We start from the raw sequence: 18,318 nt of genomic DNA, 5'->3' as shown, positions 1-18,318 counted from the left end.
CACCAAAAATAGTTAAACCGATTTTACAGGGCATTTACAGTTATATGGATTTTCTGTATTCCAACAGGTTTTTGGTTCAGAGATCTCAAATTTTGTATAAAGCAATAGAACTTTCTTACGTTATTCCTCATTACTCAAGATTTCCCAAGATGAACGGCATTTAAAGTGGGGCCACCATTTGTGTTTGGGGACAGGGGCTTCCTGAACATAACCCCAACCCTTTTGTTCTTGGGGGAGTTAAAGCACCGTCGGGCACCGGCAGAAGTTTTCTCCTTCATCATCACACGAGAATGGTTGTGCTGCCAGAAGTCTTGTGTACATGACATGGTCACTGTTTTGTACATATAGCACAACCTTTTGTCATAAATCAATCAGAAATCTTGTTCCCTGTTTTAGAGCAGATATACATAAACTCTCTACCCTGTCCATGACACATGAGGTTTTTATATAGATTGGAGTTCTGTAAAATATATACTGCAATTTTGTTGCAATTTTTCATCTGTGAAATGACTGATTATGTGATCTTACATGCAGTGCCAGGCCGTGGGGACACTAAATGTTTCCCTTCGCTGCGAGTTTGTCAGGAACACCTCCGATTGCGGTGACAATGATGGCTACGTTAGATACCTGGATGTGGCGTTCTGCAGCTTTCCTCCCCAGCTGTTTCCCTTGGCCATCTTCCTATATGTGAGTATGTTTATATGCTTCTAATAGCTGAAGGGTTGTTGTGTCATTTCTATATCACTGCTTCTCCATTATAGAAGTGGCATATAGGCCCCCCCAATTGTCGGAGAACCTAGATGGGCCGGAAAACAGCAGTTATATACGGCCTCTATCTAATCTAAGAATCAGTAATGCTGACTCTTCTATTGGATGATCACATACTCATTGGGCGACTGCCTGGCATAGCAGACATATATCATCTCTGCCAGTGACTTGGGGCACTATAGGACACTGTTTTCCGAGGTTACATTTAAAAACCAATCAGTCTTACAGCAGAGGAGGGGGTAGATAAATGAAAAGTTATGGCTGCTGAAATGAAAAGACAAAAACCTATTAAACAATTTAACATTTAAGGGGGTTAAAGAAAATATTTTGCAGATCAAGGGATGATGAATTTAGGGAGGAAAGTACAGTATTTTAAGGTGTTCAGCTTTGATGCTAGAGTACAGAGATGTCTTCGGCAGTCTCATAGACTTTGGAGCAGCAGTTGTTTGAGGAGGGGGCAGGTGTGTCATAGGGTCCCCATTCTGGCAACATGAGAATACTAGCTGATCTAGCAGTTGTCACCTAAAAACCTCATCAACACTGCTTAAAGGGGTTGTCCACTGATCAGTGTATCCCCCTTCTAAAATATCACCTATGCTTGCCTGCTGTGTGGGCGCTATTCCAGCTGTCACCGATGCCTACAGCCAACCAGCACCAGCTTCACGCTTTCTTCCCTTGGACATATAAGACATCCAGAGGAGGTGAGGGCATCAAGGAACTGTGCTTTGGATGACTAGTCAGAGGCCAGTCCACAATGTTTGTTCCCTGCCCCACTTCCCTAGACTGACACGTCTTATTTCCTATGTTCTTGTGAGCATGTCTAGGGGAGCATGTTGGGCAGAAGCCACTAGGGACTTAATGCGGACTAGTCACCTGAGATGCACAGTCTGAGGCTGGATATTTCAAAGTGTTTTCTGTGAAACTCCACAGCCAGGGTCTGATTCATGCTGCATAGTTCGGGCAGCAAAAGTCTGTCAGGTTCCTTTTAACTTGAATATGTCCTCTGTTCTAAATTCTTGCTTTTTATGGGGGCACAAGTTGATATACTCCAAAAGTAAAAAAAAAAAACGGGGGTAAAATGTAAATGATGCTTTAGCTCTAGATGTGAAATAAGAGTTACTGTAATAGGCTCCCTAACATTACGGCCTCCTGGGGTGGTGTGCCTGCAAAATAAAGCCATATTGTTGGCTCCTTGGTTCTGATTTACAGGTTGAGTTTTCCTTCTAAGACTATGTTCCGAAGATGAGCATTTCAGTCTTTATTACGTTTCGGCACCTATCGGCTAAATTGCGTTACTTGAGTTTTTATATGCTTTTTTCCTCATGTATTTTGATGCTGCAGTTTTAGCTTTTTGGTTTGTCATATTTTAAATATAGCTGGTTTGTTTTTTTGCTACTTCCTGGTATTTGGCTTTGACAAATGAAGGTCATATTTGGATTGCACGTGTTATTAGAGCGTTTCCACACCAAGAACGCACTAGACACACACACATTTAACAAACAGGCAATCTCCATGTGTTGCGGCTGTTGAATAGGTGCGAGACATGCAGCTGCGGGGACTCAATCATAGTATTTGAGCACAACGAAGTCACTCGGTTAGCGTCCGAGCACATTCGCTCATCACCACTGGTCTACCTATGCAGTGTGCTTTAAAAAAAATAAAAAAAAAAATATGGACATGAGGTTTCTATGAATCCCATTCACTTTCCTGGAACTGTAAGATGCTGAATGTTTAATATATGCAGCGTCAAATTCAATGTTGAAACGTAAACTGAAAGTACTATATTGTATTGCCACAGTGTATATAATGATGCACATTTTATGTAATAATAAACCAAGGACAAATGGAGTTAAAGTAAATAAATATATTTTTATTAGTTATAAAATGGCATCCATAGCCGAAATGACATACAGAAAATCATCATAAACCAAGTATATATGAAACATAAGTCAAAAAAAGGAGGGTAAATAGTAGCAAAAGATGGAAAACGACACTGTATGGGCACTCCTGATAACAAATTTACTATTTAATAAAGTGCACAGTGCAAAAATACACAGTAGCCTGGGAAAGGGGTCAAAAATCTAAGGATCCACAATAAGTCTATACAATAGGCATGTAATCAAACTACATCAAGCCCTGCGCACAGGCTGAATGTCAGAAGTCCAAAATAAATCCTATAAAATACAAGCCCAATTAGGGCAAATATACTATAAATAGACCCTATTGATCCTTACCCAGGTACTGGTGATCAGGAGAAACCCGCACAGTGGCCCCAACGCGCGTTTCGCGTCAGCTTCGTCAGGGGGCACTGATCACCAGTACCTGGGTAAGGATCAATAGGGTCTATTTATAGTATATTTGCCCTAATTGGGCTTGTATTTTATAGGATTTATTTTGGACTTCTGACATTCAGCCTGTGCGCAGGGCTTGATGTAGTTTGATTACATGCCTATTGTATAGACTTATTGTGGATCCTTAGATTTTTGACCCCTTTCCCAGGCTACTGTGTATTTTTGCACTGTGCACTTTATTAAATAGTAAATTTGTTATCAGGAGTGCCCATACAGTGTCGTTTTCCATCTTTTGCTACTATTTACCCTCCTTTTTTTGACTTATGTTTCATATATACTTGGTTTATGATGATTTTCTGTATGTCATTTCGGCTATGGATGCCATTTTATAACTAATAAAAATATATTTATGGACTTTAACTCCATTTGTCCTTGGTTTATTGCTATGTTAGGAGTGTCCATCTTGATTGAGTGTATATATCTCCCTTAGTGGCTCTCCCATTTGGGGTTGAGCATGGTGTGGATATTAGGTACAGCATCTTCTGATTTGATTTTTTCTGTCTACATTTTATGTAATAGTACAGTATGTATATCTATAATATCATGATGTCTTTACATGCGTCAGATTTGGTGCAGGAAGAACCAGAAAAAGTGGAGTTTAGTAATCTTTCATGATTAAGCTTCTGGACTAATATTTTTCTTGTGTATTAGACCTCTTAAGCAGAAAATAAATATTTTTGTCCTGTATTAATTAACAGGCCCTCTGGCTCCTCTACCTCTTCATAATTCTTGCAGTGACTGCAGAGAAGTTGTAAGTATACTGCCTATCTGTCCTCTCCTACGATAACGTTTACTGATATTGCTAAAAGTACTTTACAATCCGTAAAAGCAGAACACATTCTTTCTTTTGTCACCTTTGAGGTTAATAGCCCACGACAAGACAAAAGGGAAGCAGATTCTGCCCATAAGAGCTTTAGGATCTAAACCAGCCAAGTTTGCCTCTCGCAGTTTAGGATCAACGTTTCTTTTTGGCACCCTACTATAGTTCTTTTGCTTTTTTTTTTTTTTTTTTTTCTTATTCAGCTGCACTAGTGTCCCCCCTGTCACTACAGTAACCACAGAAAATTACATATTGCACTTGCTTCAAGACAAGGCTTTCATACAAGACTGTCCTGCAGTGTATTCGTGGTCATTGTGCTGATGGCAGTACAGGCTGGCAAGAAGAGAGGTATAACCTCCTATGTACTCCTGGTATGGCTGGCAAAACATAGTACTGTGTGTGACTGACTGTAAATTGCTGTGATGAGATGGATGTAGGACAAATGACTTTTTTTGAAACTAAAGATTCACTTTTCAGAAACCGTATGAGTGTTATGCAGGTATGTGTTTTCTTCACATGCTCACATCTTTACGTAACATGGCATGCTTATCTTTACTCCATTGTCTGATTTTAAGGTTATGTGAAAAAAGGTTTTTGACGATATTTCTATAGCGCCGACATATTCCACAGCACTTTACATTAGAGAGGGGATTAGTACAGACAATAGACATTACAGCATAACCATAATCACATAGATCAAAACTGATACCAAGAAGAGTGAGGGCCCTGCTCGCAAGCTTACAATCTAAAAGGGGAGACACGAGAGGTGGATGGTAATAATTGCTTTAGTTATTTGGACCAGCCATAGTGTAAGGCTCGGGTGTTCATGTAAAGCTGCATGAACCAGTTAACAGCCTAAGTATGTAACAGTACAGACACAGAGGGCTATTAACTGCATAAAGTGTATGAGAACATGATACGAGGAACCTGATTATGGTTTAAGTTTTTTTTTTTTTTTTTTTTGAATGGGCCACACAGGGATAGTTGGCTTAATGAGTTGAGGCGGTAGGCCAGTCTGAACAAATGCATTTTTAGGGCACGCTTAAAACTGAGGGCATTGGGGATTAATCGTTTTAACCTGGGTAGTGCATTCCAAAGAGATGGCGCAGCACGTGAAAAATCTTGGAGACTGGAGTGGGAGGTTCTGGTTATTGAGGATGCTAACCTGAGGTCATTAGCGGAGCAGAGGGCACGGGTAGGGTGGAAGACTGAGACCAGGGAGGAGATGTAGGGTGATGCTGAGCCATGAAGTGCTTTGTGGGTGAGAGTGATAAGTTTGTACTGGATTCTGGAGTGGATGGGTAACCAGTGTAATGACTGGCACAAGGTAGAGGCATCGGTGTAACGATTGGTGAGGAATATTTAAAGGGATTGTCCAGTCTGTGACTGCAGACTTCTCAATCCTTACAGCATGTGTACTGCATACTGTCAGGATTTTATCACCAGGGAGATCGGGTGGTCACATGACCATAAGTATGCGGTTTGGTTACTTCTGGCCACACTTCAACTTGACTTGCTCATCCTCCCTCAATTTGCTTGAGCACAAACTATCAGCACATGAACACTTTTTTTGCAAGTCCCACACTTGTGGTTAAGCAACCGTCCGCTCTCGCCATCCTCAAATGATTGATTTTTTTATTTTTATTTTTAAAAAAAAAAACACTCGGAGCATGATGGCGAACCTTATGTTAATGGTGTGAGTAGTCTGAGAATAGATGGTTACTCAACTACTTCAATTGAAACCCTCTTACCAGGGATGGGCAATTACATTTTCCATTTTCCAGAGGGCCCACATGAGACTGACTTTTACAGAGAACCAAACTAACACTTTAATATTGAGCTAAACTGATTCCATAGCATTTTTATTACCTTATCGCAGATTATTGAGCCGGTCAAAACTATGTACCGTAACTTACTAATATTTATAAAAAGCAGTAAACCATTCTACTCCTGTTATTCGAGCCCTTGTACTGTGATCAACAGCCCCCCCCCCCCCAAAAAAAAAACCAAACAAAAAAAAAACCAAAAAAAAAAAAACTAACAGTATGACCCCACAGCTCCCACACAGTAGAATGGTCCCCCAGCTCGTCATGGCACTAATATACCTACAAAAAAATCGTTCAAAATTAGGTTGACGGATTATTCCAACTGTAGTAAGTTGCTGTCCCCTATGCACAGGATCCCAGCAATCCCAGGCCTTGTGAACAGATCTCTGAACCTTGACTATAGTGGAGGTGTGATCTCACAAGCTCTATAGCACAGAATAATTGTTCAAACCAAGTACAAGCGCTCTGTTCTTCACAGCGGGGACCATTGTTTCGATACACCTTCCCACATTCTTGGTTTCATCTATCTCCACTCTGCTGTGGCCCTATGGAGCCAGACGTGTCAATCAAGGGGGGATCAATCAATTAACTACACCTTCCCACTGCTTGGGAAAGGGACAGTGGAGATGGTGGGACAACAAGCAGTGGGAAGGTTTATTTAATTGATTGGGCCACTTTTCGATTGACACATCTTCATAGGGCCAGAGAAGGGTGGAGATGGATGGAAAGCAAGAATGTGGGAAGGTGTATATAAATGATTGTCATTGCTGTGAAGCACCAAGCGCCAGTACTTAGTGTGAACAGTCATTCTGTGCGGACGGTCCCTTTTAAAAGCACTGTGCGCCTTCTACATTAGCCACCACTGATAGAGGCAGTGGTAATCTAGGTAAGTCACAATAAAATACCTCTGTTATTGATATTTTTAATAAGATTTAAATTTCTAAGTTGGCTTGTTTTGTCTTTCGGGTGCTTTGCAATTTCACCTGAAGCTCTGTAGTATTTGAAGTAATGAACATGTAATTCTTCGCAGGTATCTTTTTTTTTTTTTTTTTTTTTTTTTTTTTTTAAGAAGAAAAAAACCTTCTAAACTGTAATTCTGGGGGGTGCCAAAAGTTTCAAGTTTATGGCATTAAAAGGGTTATTCCCATCTCAAAGATCCTATCCCAATATGTAATAGATGTAGTAATATTAGCAAACGCCTTAAATTAGAAATGTAGTATAGTTTTTCTGACACAAAATGTCTCTTTTCTCATGTGCAGGCATTGTAGGACCTTAGGTATCCATCCATGGTTATGACCACTAGCAACTAGCTGTCAGTTGTTGTGTTTTTTTGTTTTTTTTTGTTTGTTTTCCCAATAGTTGCAACCACGGATACCTAAGGTCCTACAATGCCCTGCACATGACTGAAGCAAATCAGAAACACTATGCTATATATCTAATTGGAGGGATTTGCTAATATTATACCCACTACATTTTGGGAATGGATCTTGGAGAAGGGACTACTCCTTAAGTCCTAGTCAGCTGTTGCTAGTGTGTGTGTGATATACACCATAAAAATTTAATACACAATTATAAATATAAAATGGTTATGTTGTTCTTGAGTAATTTAGAATGTATTTTTTTCCCCAGCTTTTGTCCGAATTTGTCTGCAATCTCTCAAACGCTCAGGCTATCACATAATGTAGCTGTATCCTTTTTTTAGAAAGGTGTTTGGTATATAAGTGTAAATGGGAAAACTGCATCCTTTAGGATGGAATGTACCTTTCAGAGTTGGAAATCAGAGTTTGGACACAACCACACAGCTGCTGTTGCTTTTTTCCTGCCCTCCCTGGGGATCAAGCAAGTGTGACTGGCAATGTGTATGTACATATAACAGATCCCGACACTACATACCGTAATCACATGGATATTCAAGTACAGGGAAAAAGTGTGTATAACACGTACAGTACGTACGTACCAGGGCTGTGCAGTCAGTATAAAATGGACCGACTCCTAAAATATGTAATAAATTTGGTTCAGTGCAGGATGTGCTGTAAATGTTTTCATAGTAATTTGGGAAAGGTATGAAATGTCCTATAAAAGTCTGTTTCTGATCTAAGGATCTCGGCTTTTAGTTGAGATGAATGTGTGCTGCACTTTTGTATGCTCAATAGTGAGGGAGTCATGGAGACAGAGGTATGGCTTACAGACTCCAAAGCCCTGATTTATACACACGCCTTCAACATTAAATTGTAACACCAAAAAATAAGATGTGGAATTATGAAAATCACAGGGACGTCAGCAGTCTCAACTGCCAGGAATGTTGTGGAATGAACTTGGGCACGCAAATCATCAAAATCAGCTGCTGGCAGCGCCCTCTACAATTGCCACTCAATGATGTATCCCATGGAGCACAAATATGTAGATGTTCCAGTAGCTCGAGCAACAGACCAAAGACCAAAGCAGGACTTTACACTTAATGCCGGGGTCACACTTGCAAGTGCAATGCGAGAAACTCGCGCATCAATTCCTGGCACTGCCACCGCCACTCGGGATTGGAGCATGCAGCTGCATGTGTTTTCATGCAGCTGAACGCTCTGGTCCCTAGTGCCAGCGGCAGTGTCAGGAATTGATGCGCGAGTTTCTCGTATTGCACTCGCAAGTGTGACCCCTGCCTAAGAGGCTAGACTTGAATTCCTGCTTTTATTGCTAGCTTGCATGCTTGATGGCTTTTGAGCGCAGTGGCTTAAGGTCAATAGAATACCTACAGCTGAACATCTGACTCCTAGCCCATGATCGTGCTAATGCTTTTTTTTCAATAGTTTGTGTAGACAAGAGTTAATTCCTTTAGTCTTGGCATGTGATGTCCAACTTGTAGTACAGACAGGGCCGGCCCGAACGTATAGGCGAACTAGGCAGCCGCCTAGGGCGCCGACCCTAAGGGGGCGCCAGAGGAAAAAATTATAAAAAATCTTTTCAAAAGGCAAAAGGTGTATGGAGCGGAGCTGAATGTGTATGAGGTGTACGGAGCGGAGTCATGTGTGTATGAGGTGTATGGAGCGGAGCTAAATGTGTACGAGGTGTACGGAGCGGAGCCGCGTGTGTACGAGGTGTATGGAGCGGAGCGCATGTGTACGGAGCGCAGCCGCGTGTGTAGGAGTAGCTATGTGTGGCCATTATACGGTACGAAGTATCATGTGTGGCCATTATACAGTATGGAGCATCATGTGTGGCCATTATACAGTATGGAGCATCATGTGTGGCCATTATACAGTATGGAGCACTGTGTGGCCATATTTTTTTGTTTATAATTATTCTTTATGAAACAGTGTGATCAGCAGTGCTAAATGGGTGTGGTTGGGACGTGGATGTGGGTGTGGCTCGTTATGAATGGGTGTGGTCAGAGGCGTGGCCTAAACTTTGTCCCTCTTTCCCATCTTCAAAAGTTGGGAGGTATGTTTAAAAGTGGTAGGGGCGCAACAAAATAGTTTCGCCTAGGGCGCCGTAATCTCTCGGGCCGGCCTTGAGTACAGAATGGATCATTATGCGCCATTCAAGACTACATGAGCATTGCCTTGAAGAAGCCTTCATAAAGTAACATTATATTGGTCCTTGTTCTCGGATTATGGTGAGGAGTGGGATAATGTACCGTAGCTGAACCCCTCTAGTCTTGAACGCACATTATGACATTGGAGAAGTAGTGGCAATGGCCCCACAACCAAATTAAAATGTCCCAGGAGCCTTTTCTTGTGCTTCCTGTGTTGTCTAAACATGCTACCATACCCTACATGGTCTCTGGACTTGTTCAAGATGTGCTGGATGGGAGCCATCATTGGTCATTAATTGCTAAGGTAGCTGCCAGCAGCAGATTTTGATGATTTTTGAGCCCAAGTGCATTCAGCATGGCAGAACTTGTCAGACAACTATTACTAACATCCGTTATGGCAGAAAGGTGTGTAAGTGCTTGTATTTCTGCATGATGTGAATACTAAATAAATCGATGTTGTGCAAATGAAGAAAATGGAATTTTCAAATCACTGAGGTCTGGTTAGGACAGAAGCGCACAATTAGGCAATTGTGCGAGAGAAATTGAGGATGAGAGTGCTGGTAGTGCTCACCTAGGGTGGTTGTGTATGAATACACTGATAAGTGCCTTAGAATCCGCAGCCTCGCGGCTGGAGGAAAAATTCTTCCAGATAGCAACTGACTTTAGTGGAGTGATCATGATGCCCTGGCAGTATTTGCCCGAATTTAAGAATCCTCGATGATGTGAAATAAAGGTTTTTATTACACCAACATGTTTCAATGGCAGACTTGTGCCTTTTTCAAGGTAAAAAGCAAAATATTGATAATTGTTTCAGTTTTCTTCGCATTTCATCCTTCTTGGTGTTGCAAATTCAATGTCGAGGGGTGTGCTTACAAAATGGCACAGAATCTGCAGAGAAACTGATATTAGCAGCAAATCCCATATATCATATATATATTATTCAGAAATTATATTTTCCAGGACGTCCCTCTTGACAGCACCACCAGGAGGTTGTCCTTCTTATCCTTGATAGGGACAGGAAACACAGAAGAGGTTAAATAGCCCCTCCCCACCTCCACCCCTCAGTGTTTTTCCTGTCCCTATCAGGGACAGACGCAGAGGAGCGATGGCACGGCTTACCGTGCTGAAGATTCCAATACCCGGTCGAGCAGGGCTCCCGGAGCGGCCTCATCTCTCTCCGAGGGCTCTGAGCAGGCGGAACAGGACTCCGCATAATAGCGCTGACACCGCTGGAGGTCCCTCAGCGCCGGTTGAGCTGTGCTCCCGACTCCGGTGCATCCCTCTTCAGAGGGCTCTGCACCTTTTTGCTGCACCTGGATACCGGCGGTGATCCTCCCAACTCACACCAGGGAGCGCGCTGGGTTGGGCCTGCGGGGGGCGTGCCGCGTCAGGCACGCCGCGTCATGGGGGTGCGCCGCGTCACCGGGGCGACGGCGCTTCAGGGACGCTGTAACCACCAATGGGAACTTCCGGTGGCGTTCCCGGGCAGCTCGGGGACGCCGGAAGTAGGCGTCAGGCTGTATCATACAGCTGAAGAACGGAATCCCCGCCCAGCAGCAGTGGACGAGTCAGAGACCCGCAGTGATCACCGGCAGCTGAGCTCGGAAGGAGGACGAATCAGATGATTTGAAGACAGGTAAGAGTTCCTATTTAATCAGGAACATCTGACTGCACACTGATCCTAGAGAGATGGAGGGTGTAGATCGTCCAGAAATCCTGTCCTCAGAGCTCGCCCCCGATCATTTAAGTTCTACATAGGGGGTCTGTATCACATATTACAACACAAGCTATAGGGCCTCTCTATATCTATTGCAGGATAAGGAGACTTCCAAGCGCCCAGCGTCAGGCCAAAAGCACAGAACAAGTAAATGCCCTCTATGCTCCAGTAGACTACCAGAGGAACATGGGAAGAAAGTATGTGATAAATGCATGGCAGGACTGCTTAAAGGAGAACAGACTTCCCTTCTGGAAAGTATAAAAACTATGATCAGAGAGGAAGTACAGTCCACAGTATCGGCGCTGTTGCCAGTTGAATCTCCCCGCCCTAAGAGACCTAGGTGGGAGCAGGATCTTAGTTCAGAAGAAGGGGAGCTTTCAGCTTACTCCGTATCCGATTCCATGGAGGGAAAATGCTCTTCAAATATCCTCCCAGAGGAAAAGAAGAGATATCTATTTTCTTCTGAACACACAGACATTACTACAGGCCGTCAGATACCATGAGAGTAGAGGAGGCCACGGAACCCCTTACAATCCAAGACGAAATGTTTGGGGGGCTCAGAGCTCGTAGAAGCAGAGTGTTTCCCGTAAATCGCCATATTCAAGAAATGATCTTAGAAGAATGGGGCGATGTAGGGAAAAAACTGATAGTCCCAAGAGATTTCAAATATCGTCTGCCCTTCGATCCAGAGGAGACCAAAATCTGGGAATCCGTTCCTAAAGTGGATATACCCGTAGCCAAGGTCTCAAAAAAGACCGCCATCCCTTTTGAGGATTCCTCGGGTCTCAAAGATCCTATGGACAAAAGATCTGAAGATCTCAAAAAGGCCTGGGAGGCTTCGGCCGCTATCATGAAAACCAATATTGCGGCCACCTCAGTTGCCAGGTCAATGTCTCTGTGGCTAGAGAAACTAGAGACCCAGATTAATAATAAAACGCCTAGAGACGAGATCCTAAAATCTTTACCACTCCTGAAGATAGCAACAGACTTTATGGCCGATGCCTCGGCAGAGTCAGTGCGATTTGCTGCAAGAAACAATGCCTTATCTAATGCAGCGAGAAGAGCTCTATGGCTCAGATCATGGTCCGGCGATACACAGTCAAAGAATAAACTGTGTTCAATACCCTTCTCTGGCCTTCACGTCTTTGGTCCGGTATTGGACGAATTGCTTGAAAAAGCAGCGGATAAGAAAAAGGGTTTCCCAGAAGAAAAACAAAAAAACACGCCGTCCTTTCGTAGGTCTCGTTTCCATCCCAGACCAAGACTATAGAGGGAAAGGGAAGGGCGGAAGGTGGAGCTACCCGAAAGGTGGTCGAGGCAGGGGTACCTTTCAAGACCAAAAATCAAAAACTAATAAACAATGATGCCAACCTAGTGGAGGGAAGGCTTCAGTACTTCCTACAAGGTTGGCAAAACATCACTCAGAACCCATGGATCCTAAGTTTGATAGAACGAGGATACAAAATAGAGTTCAGCCAAACACCTCCCAAAAGATTTTGCCTAACTCAGACCCAGTCTTTATCGGTTCAGCAAAGGCTTCTAAAGGATATTCAGGAACTTATCCAGATAAAAGCCATCATTCCGGTACCCCATGCCCAGAGGTTGAGGACACTATTCGAGTCTATTCTCCATAAAAAAACCAAGCTGAGAATTCCGTACAATTATAAACCTAAAACCTCTGAATCGGTCAGTTACTTACAAACAATTCAAAATGGAACCCCTCAAATCTGCAATACCTCTGATCCGGAAAGGATCAGTAATGAGCACATTAGATCTAAAAAGTGCCTATTATCAGGTTCCCATCTCCGCCTCACACCAACAGTATCTCAGATTCGCCATAAAAGACCAGGGCCAAATTCTGCACTCAGTTCACATGTCTGCCATTCGGCATCTCGTCTGCTCCCAGAGTATTCACCAAACTCATGGCAGAAGTGATGGCATTCTTGATAGAAAAAGGGATACTTACCGTCCCTTATCTAGACGACATCCTGCTCATAGCAGACTCTCCACAACAGATGGAAGAGAACTTATCAACAACTATTTCACTCCTGGAAAAGCTGGGATGGCTAATAAATTTCAAAAAGTCAAGCTTCAAACCCGAAACAAGAAAAACATTTCTTGGGGTAAACCTAGACTCAGTTCAGGAACATGCGTACCTCCCACATCACAAGCAGGAGTCATTCAAAAAAGAAATCCAAAAACTACAAAAACAGAAGCAAACATCCATAAGAAAGGCCATGCGGGTATTGGGCTTGATGACCTCTTGTATTTCCAGCGTCCAGAGGAGCCAATATCACTCAAGACCCCTGCAGCAAGAGATCCTCTCACTTTGGGATGGCAGGGACGTAACCCTGGACAACAAAATACGACTATCCCTGGATACAAAAGGTTCACTGTCATGGTGGACCATAACAGGAAATCTCGAGAAAGGAAGACCCTGGAGAACATCTCCGTCTGTAAACATCACTACAGACGCAAGTCACAGCGGCTGGGGAGCCCACATAGAAGGGAATTACTCCCAGGGGACTTGGCCTGTATCAGTACAAAGCAGGTCTTCGAATTACAGAGAACTCGGGGCAGTCTGGGAGGCCTTAAAGGCATTCCAGGGAAGGTTAAAAGACCAACACAGCCGTGTCTTTTCAGACAACTCGACTACAGTAGCCTTTCTACTTCACCAGGGAGGTCCAAAGCATCGTCACTTACAGGACCTGTCAGACACAATATTCTCTTGGGCAGACCAGACCGTCAGATCAATAACGGCAGTGCACCTGAAAGGAACCAAAAACCAGGTAGCCGACTTCCTAAGCAGACAGAAATTATGTCCTACAGAATGGTCCTTAAACGAACAGATCTTCCTCCAAATAACCCAACGTTGGGGCTTCCCGGAAGTAGACCTATTTGCCTCAGGGAAGAACACAAAGACAAAAAGATTCTTCTCACTAAACCCAGGAGACAGGCCATCAGGAATAGATGCACTAGCTCAGAACTGGGACATGAAGTTGGCTTACGCTTTTCCTCCATTGGCCCTAATAACGAGGGTATTGAGGAAGATTCAGGAGAGCCAGACATCAGTTATCTTGATAGCCCCATACTGGCCCAAAAGGAGCTGGTTTCCTCTTCTAAAGAACATGTCCTGGGAGGATCCAATCCATCTACCAGCGGTACCGGACCTTCTGTCTCAAGGGCCCCTAGTCCATCAAAACCCGGGCCTTCTACAGTTAGCAGCATGGATCCTGAAAAAGAGATCCTAAGATCAAAAGGCCTCTCGGAACCAGTCATTGCTACTATTCAAAACAGTAGGAAACCGGTAACTGCCGCAATATACAGGAAAATATGGAAAAAGTTCTGTTCTCCGAGTACAGTTCCTGTATCGGTCTCTCACGGTCCAGATATTCCAAAAATTCTAGACTTTCTCCAGTCGGGGTTTGATAAGGGACTAAGGCCTAGTACACTGAAGGTACAGATCTCGGCCCTCAGTTCCTTCTATGACTTCCAGCTAGCCTCCCATCCATGGATAGTGAGGTTCGTCAAGGCCATTCTGAGACTTAGGCCTACAATTCGCAGTTCAGTGCCTCCCTGGGACTTAAACTTAGTGCTAAATGAACTTTGTAAGGAACCTTATGAGCCATTAGGTCAAGCAGGCCTGAAAGCCGTAACACTTAAAGCCCTTTTCCTAGTGGCAATAACGTCAGCGCGTCGCGTTGGTGAGATCCAATCTTTATCTATTAAACATCCATACTTAAAGGTCCAGGATGACTGTATCATCCTTAAACTCATTCCTAAAGTGGGTTAGACTTCCACAGAAGTCAAGAGATTGTTCTGCCAGAACTTCAGTAATGACAAAGAGCGGTTTCTTCACGCTCTAGACGTAAAAAGGACAATTCTACACTACTTGGAGATTACAGATAGTTGGAGAATTGACTCTAACCTCTTCATCCAGATGGCTGGAAAGAACAAAGGGAAAAAAGCATCCAAAGCTACTCTAGCAAGATGGATTAAATCTACCATCACGGCAGCCTATATCTCGGCAGGAAGAACTCCTCCAGAAAGCCTCAAGGCGCATTCATTGAGAGCAATCTCAGCCTCATGGGCAGAAAGCGCTGGGGCTTCTATGGACCAAATATGCAAAGCTGCAACATGGTCGAGGTCAAATACCTTTTGTAGACATTATAAGTTAGATGTAACTGTGAATCAACAGACTACATTTTGGGAGGAAAGTCCTCCAGGCTGTAATCCCGCCCTAAAAAAATGAGTTATTTGGTATTTCTCCTGGTGGTGCTGTCAGGAGGGATGTCCTGGAAAGTAGGAATTAGTCCTACCGGTAAGTATGTTTCCAGGAGTCCATCATGACAGCACCCCTTATATACCCTCCCTTGAGTTCCTGTCTGATATGTGATATAAACATGTGTAGAAGGAATTTCAATAAAATAGAGTTGCATCCATCCTGGTGTGGTACTTGGAAAAATCACTGAGGGGTGGAGGTGGGGAGGGGCTATTTAACCTCTTCTGTGTTTCCTGTCCCTATCAAGGATAAGAAGGACAACCTCCTGGTGGTGCTGTCATGATGGACTCCTGGAGACCTACTTACCGGTAGGACTAATTCCTACTTTCTGCATACAAATGTTTATTTCAGATTCATTGTAAATTGTCACAGATTCACAGCAAAATTTACATACTCTGAGATAATAAAAATAATTTGGAAGCCACCTAGTTATGCCAGAAAGGAATATGACCCTTACTTGGATATAGTCCACATTACAATATGACAGAATGGGTCAATCTGGAGAAGGATGTGACTATATAGATGGTGAGTGTATCTTGTATACTGACATATTTTTTATGGTAGGCTTTCTTCTACAGCAGCTCCATCATGGTATTTGCTTGCCTTGATTTCAATTAAATAAACCCAGATCTCACGATTAGAAAACTTCTTTACCTTAACAGTTGATCTTCATGGTGTCACATTTTTGGCCTTTGGGAACGGTGCTCCTGATGTTTTCAGTGCTGTTGCTGCTTTCTCAGACTCCAGAACGGCTGGGCTAGCCATAGGTGCACTTTTTGGTATGATTTTTACAGTTACAAAATCCTCTTGCGTAAATGTTGTGTACGTATTTTTTTTCAGAACTGGCATTTGACAAACTACAAATTTTTTTTGTAAAGGTTGTGTTTTCTTTTTTTTTTTTTTTTAATATATATATGTAGTATCTTATCAGTAACCATTGAGATGCCCTATCTGTTCCAGGTGCCGGTGTGTTTGTCACCACGGTGGTGGCTGGAAGCATTGCATTGGTGAAACCATTTACAGCCGCTTCTCGTCCATTTCTGAGGGACATTGTGTTTTATATGTCTGCCATTTTCCTCACATTTTATGTGCTCTATCGAGGTTATGTGAGCCTGCCAGAAGTCTTTGGTATGTGGTTTTCTTTATTTTATTTTTTCCTTGCTTCCCCGCCTGTTATTTAGACTTTAGCTTGTGATTGGGGAGATATCTTGCTAAATCAGACATGCCAGATTAACATCTCCCCCCCATTCACCGCTTCCTTAACTATCAGTTTGCTGGCGCTCCCATACACATTAGTGTTGGCCGACTATGACTATTTTGGCGTGTCTTTTAGTAACTGTATAAAGGCATTTTACTTTGTCTATTTATCGTTACATTAGCCAGTTTACTTTTGTTGCTCAGTCTTAAGAAATATCAGTCTTTTCGCATTCATTTTTGTTACACTATTTCTTATGCAATATTAAAGGGAACCTGTCAGCCCATTTTTTCAGTATGAGATAAAAATACTGTTAAATAGGGCCTGAGCTGTGCTTTACAATAGTGTATTTTTTTGTCCCCTGATTCCCCACCTGTGCTGCCGAAATACCTTACAAAAGTCGCCGTTTTCGCCTGTCAATCACGCTGGTCTGGTCAAATGGGCGTGGTGAAATCGCTGTTTCTCCCCCACCTCTTGCTTTTCTTCCTGGCGTTGGCGTAGTGGTTCGCATGTGCAACAGCCGAATGCACTGCGCAGCGGCAGAAAAAGCGCGATCTGCGCTATTCACCGGTTTATCGGCGGCCATCTTCCTGAGGCCGCACGTGCGCAGATGGAGTGCTCTGCTTCCTGGGGCTTCAGGAAAATGGCCGCCGTGATCTCCATCTGCGCACGCGCGGCTTCCCGCGGCCATTTTCCTGAAGCCCCGGGAAGCAGAGCACTCCATCTGCGCACGTGCGGCCTCAGGAAGATGGCCGCCGCCGATAAACCGGTGAATAGCGCAGATCGCGCTCTTTTTTTCTGCCGCTGCGCAGTGCATTCGGCTGTTGCACATGTGTGAACCACTACGCCAATGCCGGGAAAAAAAGCAAGAGGTGGGTGAGAAACAGCGATTTCACCACGCCCATTTGACCAGACCAGCGTGATTGACAGGCGAAAACGGTGACTCTTCTAAGGTATTTCGGCAGCATAGGTGGGGAATCGGGGGACAAAAAATACACTATTGTAAAGCACAGCTCAGGCCCTATTTAACAGTATTTTTATCTCATACTGAAAAAACGGGGTGACAGGTTCCCTTTAATTTCAATCATTTTTTTTCCAGTGTACTTAACTCTCTACTTGGCTTATGTCCTTGTGGTTGTCCTCTCCACTTGGGTCTACCAGAGAATGCGTCGTCAGCTATCGGCAGCCCCCAGCTTAGAGCAACCAGGTATGGGTCTCTTTAGATGCTTCACTACAAATTTGTCTCAATGTGTGCTTGGAACTTCTTGATTATGTATTCTCTTCTGTGTCAACTTCATTACAGCAAGATGATTGCTCAAGTAATACTAGCCCCTTACAAATACATTAGTTGACATTTGAAAGAGTTTTCTGGCCAGCAGCTCTTCAGTGCTTCTATTCGCATATGTCCTTGGCTTGGTTTAATATGCATGTTTTTTTGAGTAGGGGGATGCAAATTCTCTCCTCCAACAAAAGGAAAACTCTCATTATTGCCACTTATTGGGTGTATCTGCTCTAGTCAATGTCCCATTCTTTGAATAAGCCTCACAATATTTTACACCAATCAGAAACCCTTTTTTTATACTGCGGTCTCCAATACTTTCACCCATCAGTGCATAGTTGGGTAGTGATTGGCTAGATGAGATGCCTTAAGGCAAAGTGAAAATTAATTTGCATACTCTTGTCATGGAGCAATGTTGGCTTCAATAATTTTAGCTGGATCGTCTTGATGAGAGCCAGTAACTGCTAGACAATAGATTGGTGATAATGCTATGTTAAACTCATAGAAACAAAGGGTTGGCCATGTTAAAATCCAAGAACTCTGAATCTTCTATC

At 43.3% G+C, this 18,318-nt stretch overlaps 1 protein-coding gene across 1 annotated transcript in view; it reads left to right on the top strand.

The window, feature by feature from the left end:
• Nucleotides 1–18,318, top strand: part of SLC8B1 (solute carrier family 8 member B1) — an 81,171-nt gene that overhangs the window by 13,547 nt on the left and 49,306 nt on the right. Inside the window, exons 4-9 of the mRNA XM_077296337.1 lie at nt 535–687; nt 3,818–3,870; nt 7,395–7,453; nt 15,965–16,069; nt 16,251–16,418; nt 17,585–17,692. Coding sequence (XP_077152452.1) covers nt 535–687; nt 3,818–3,870; nt 7,395–7,453; nt 15,965–16,069; nt 16,251–16,418; nt 17,585–17,692 — 646 coding nt within the window. The remainder of the gene's footprint in view (nt 1–534; nt 688–3,817; nt 3,871–7,394; nt 7,454–15,964; nt 16,070–16,250; nt 16,419–17,584; nt 17,693–18,318) is intronic.

The sequence above is a fragment of the Ranitomeya variabilis genome, chromosome 1 (genome assembly GCF_051348905.1).
Source record: "Ranitomeya variabilis isolate aRanVar5 chromosome 1, aRanVar5.hap1, whole genome shotgun sequence".
Classification (NCBI taxonomy): domain Eukaryota; kingdom Metazoa; phylum Chordata; class Amphibia; order Anura; family Dendrobatidae; genus Ranitomeya; species Ranitomeya variabilis.
This window is presented reverse-complemented; position numbering and strand designations above follow the sequence as displayed.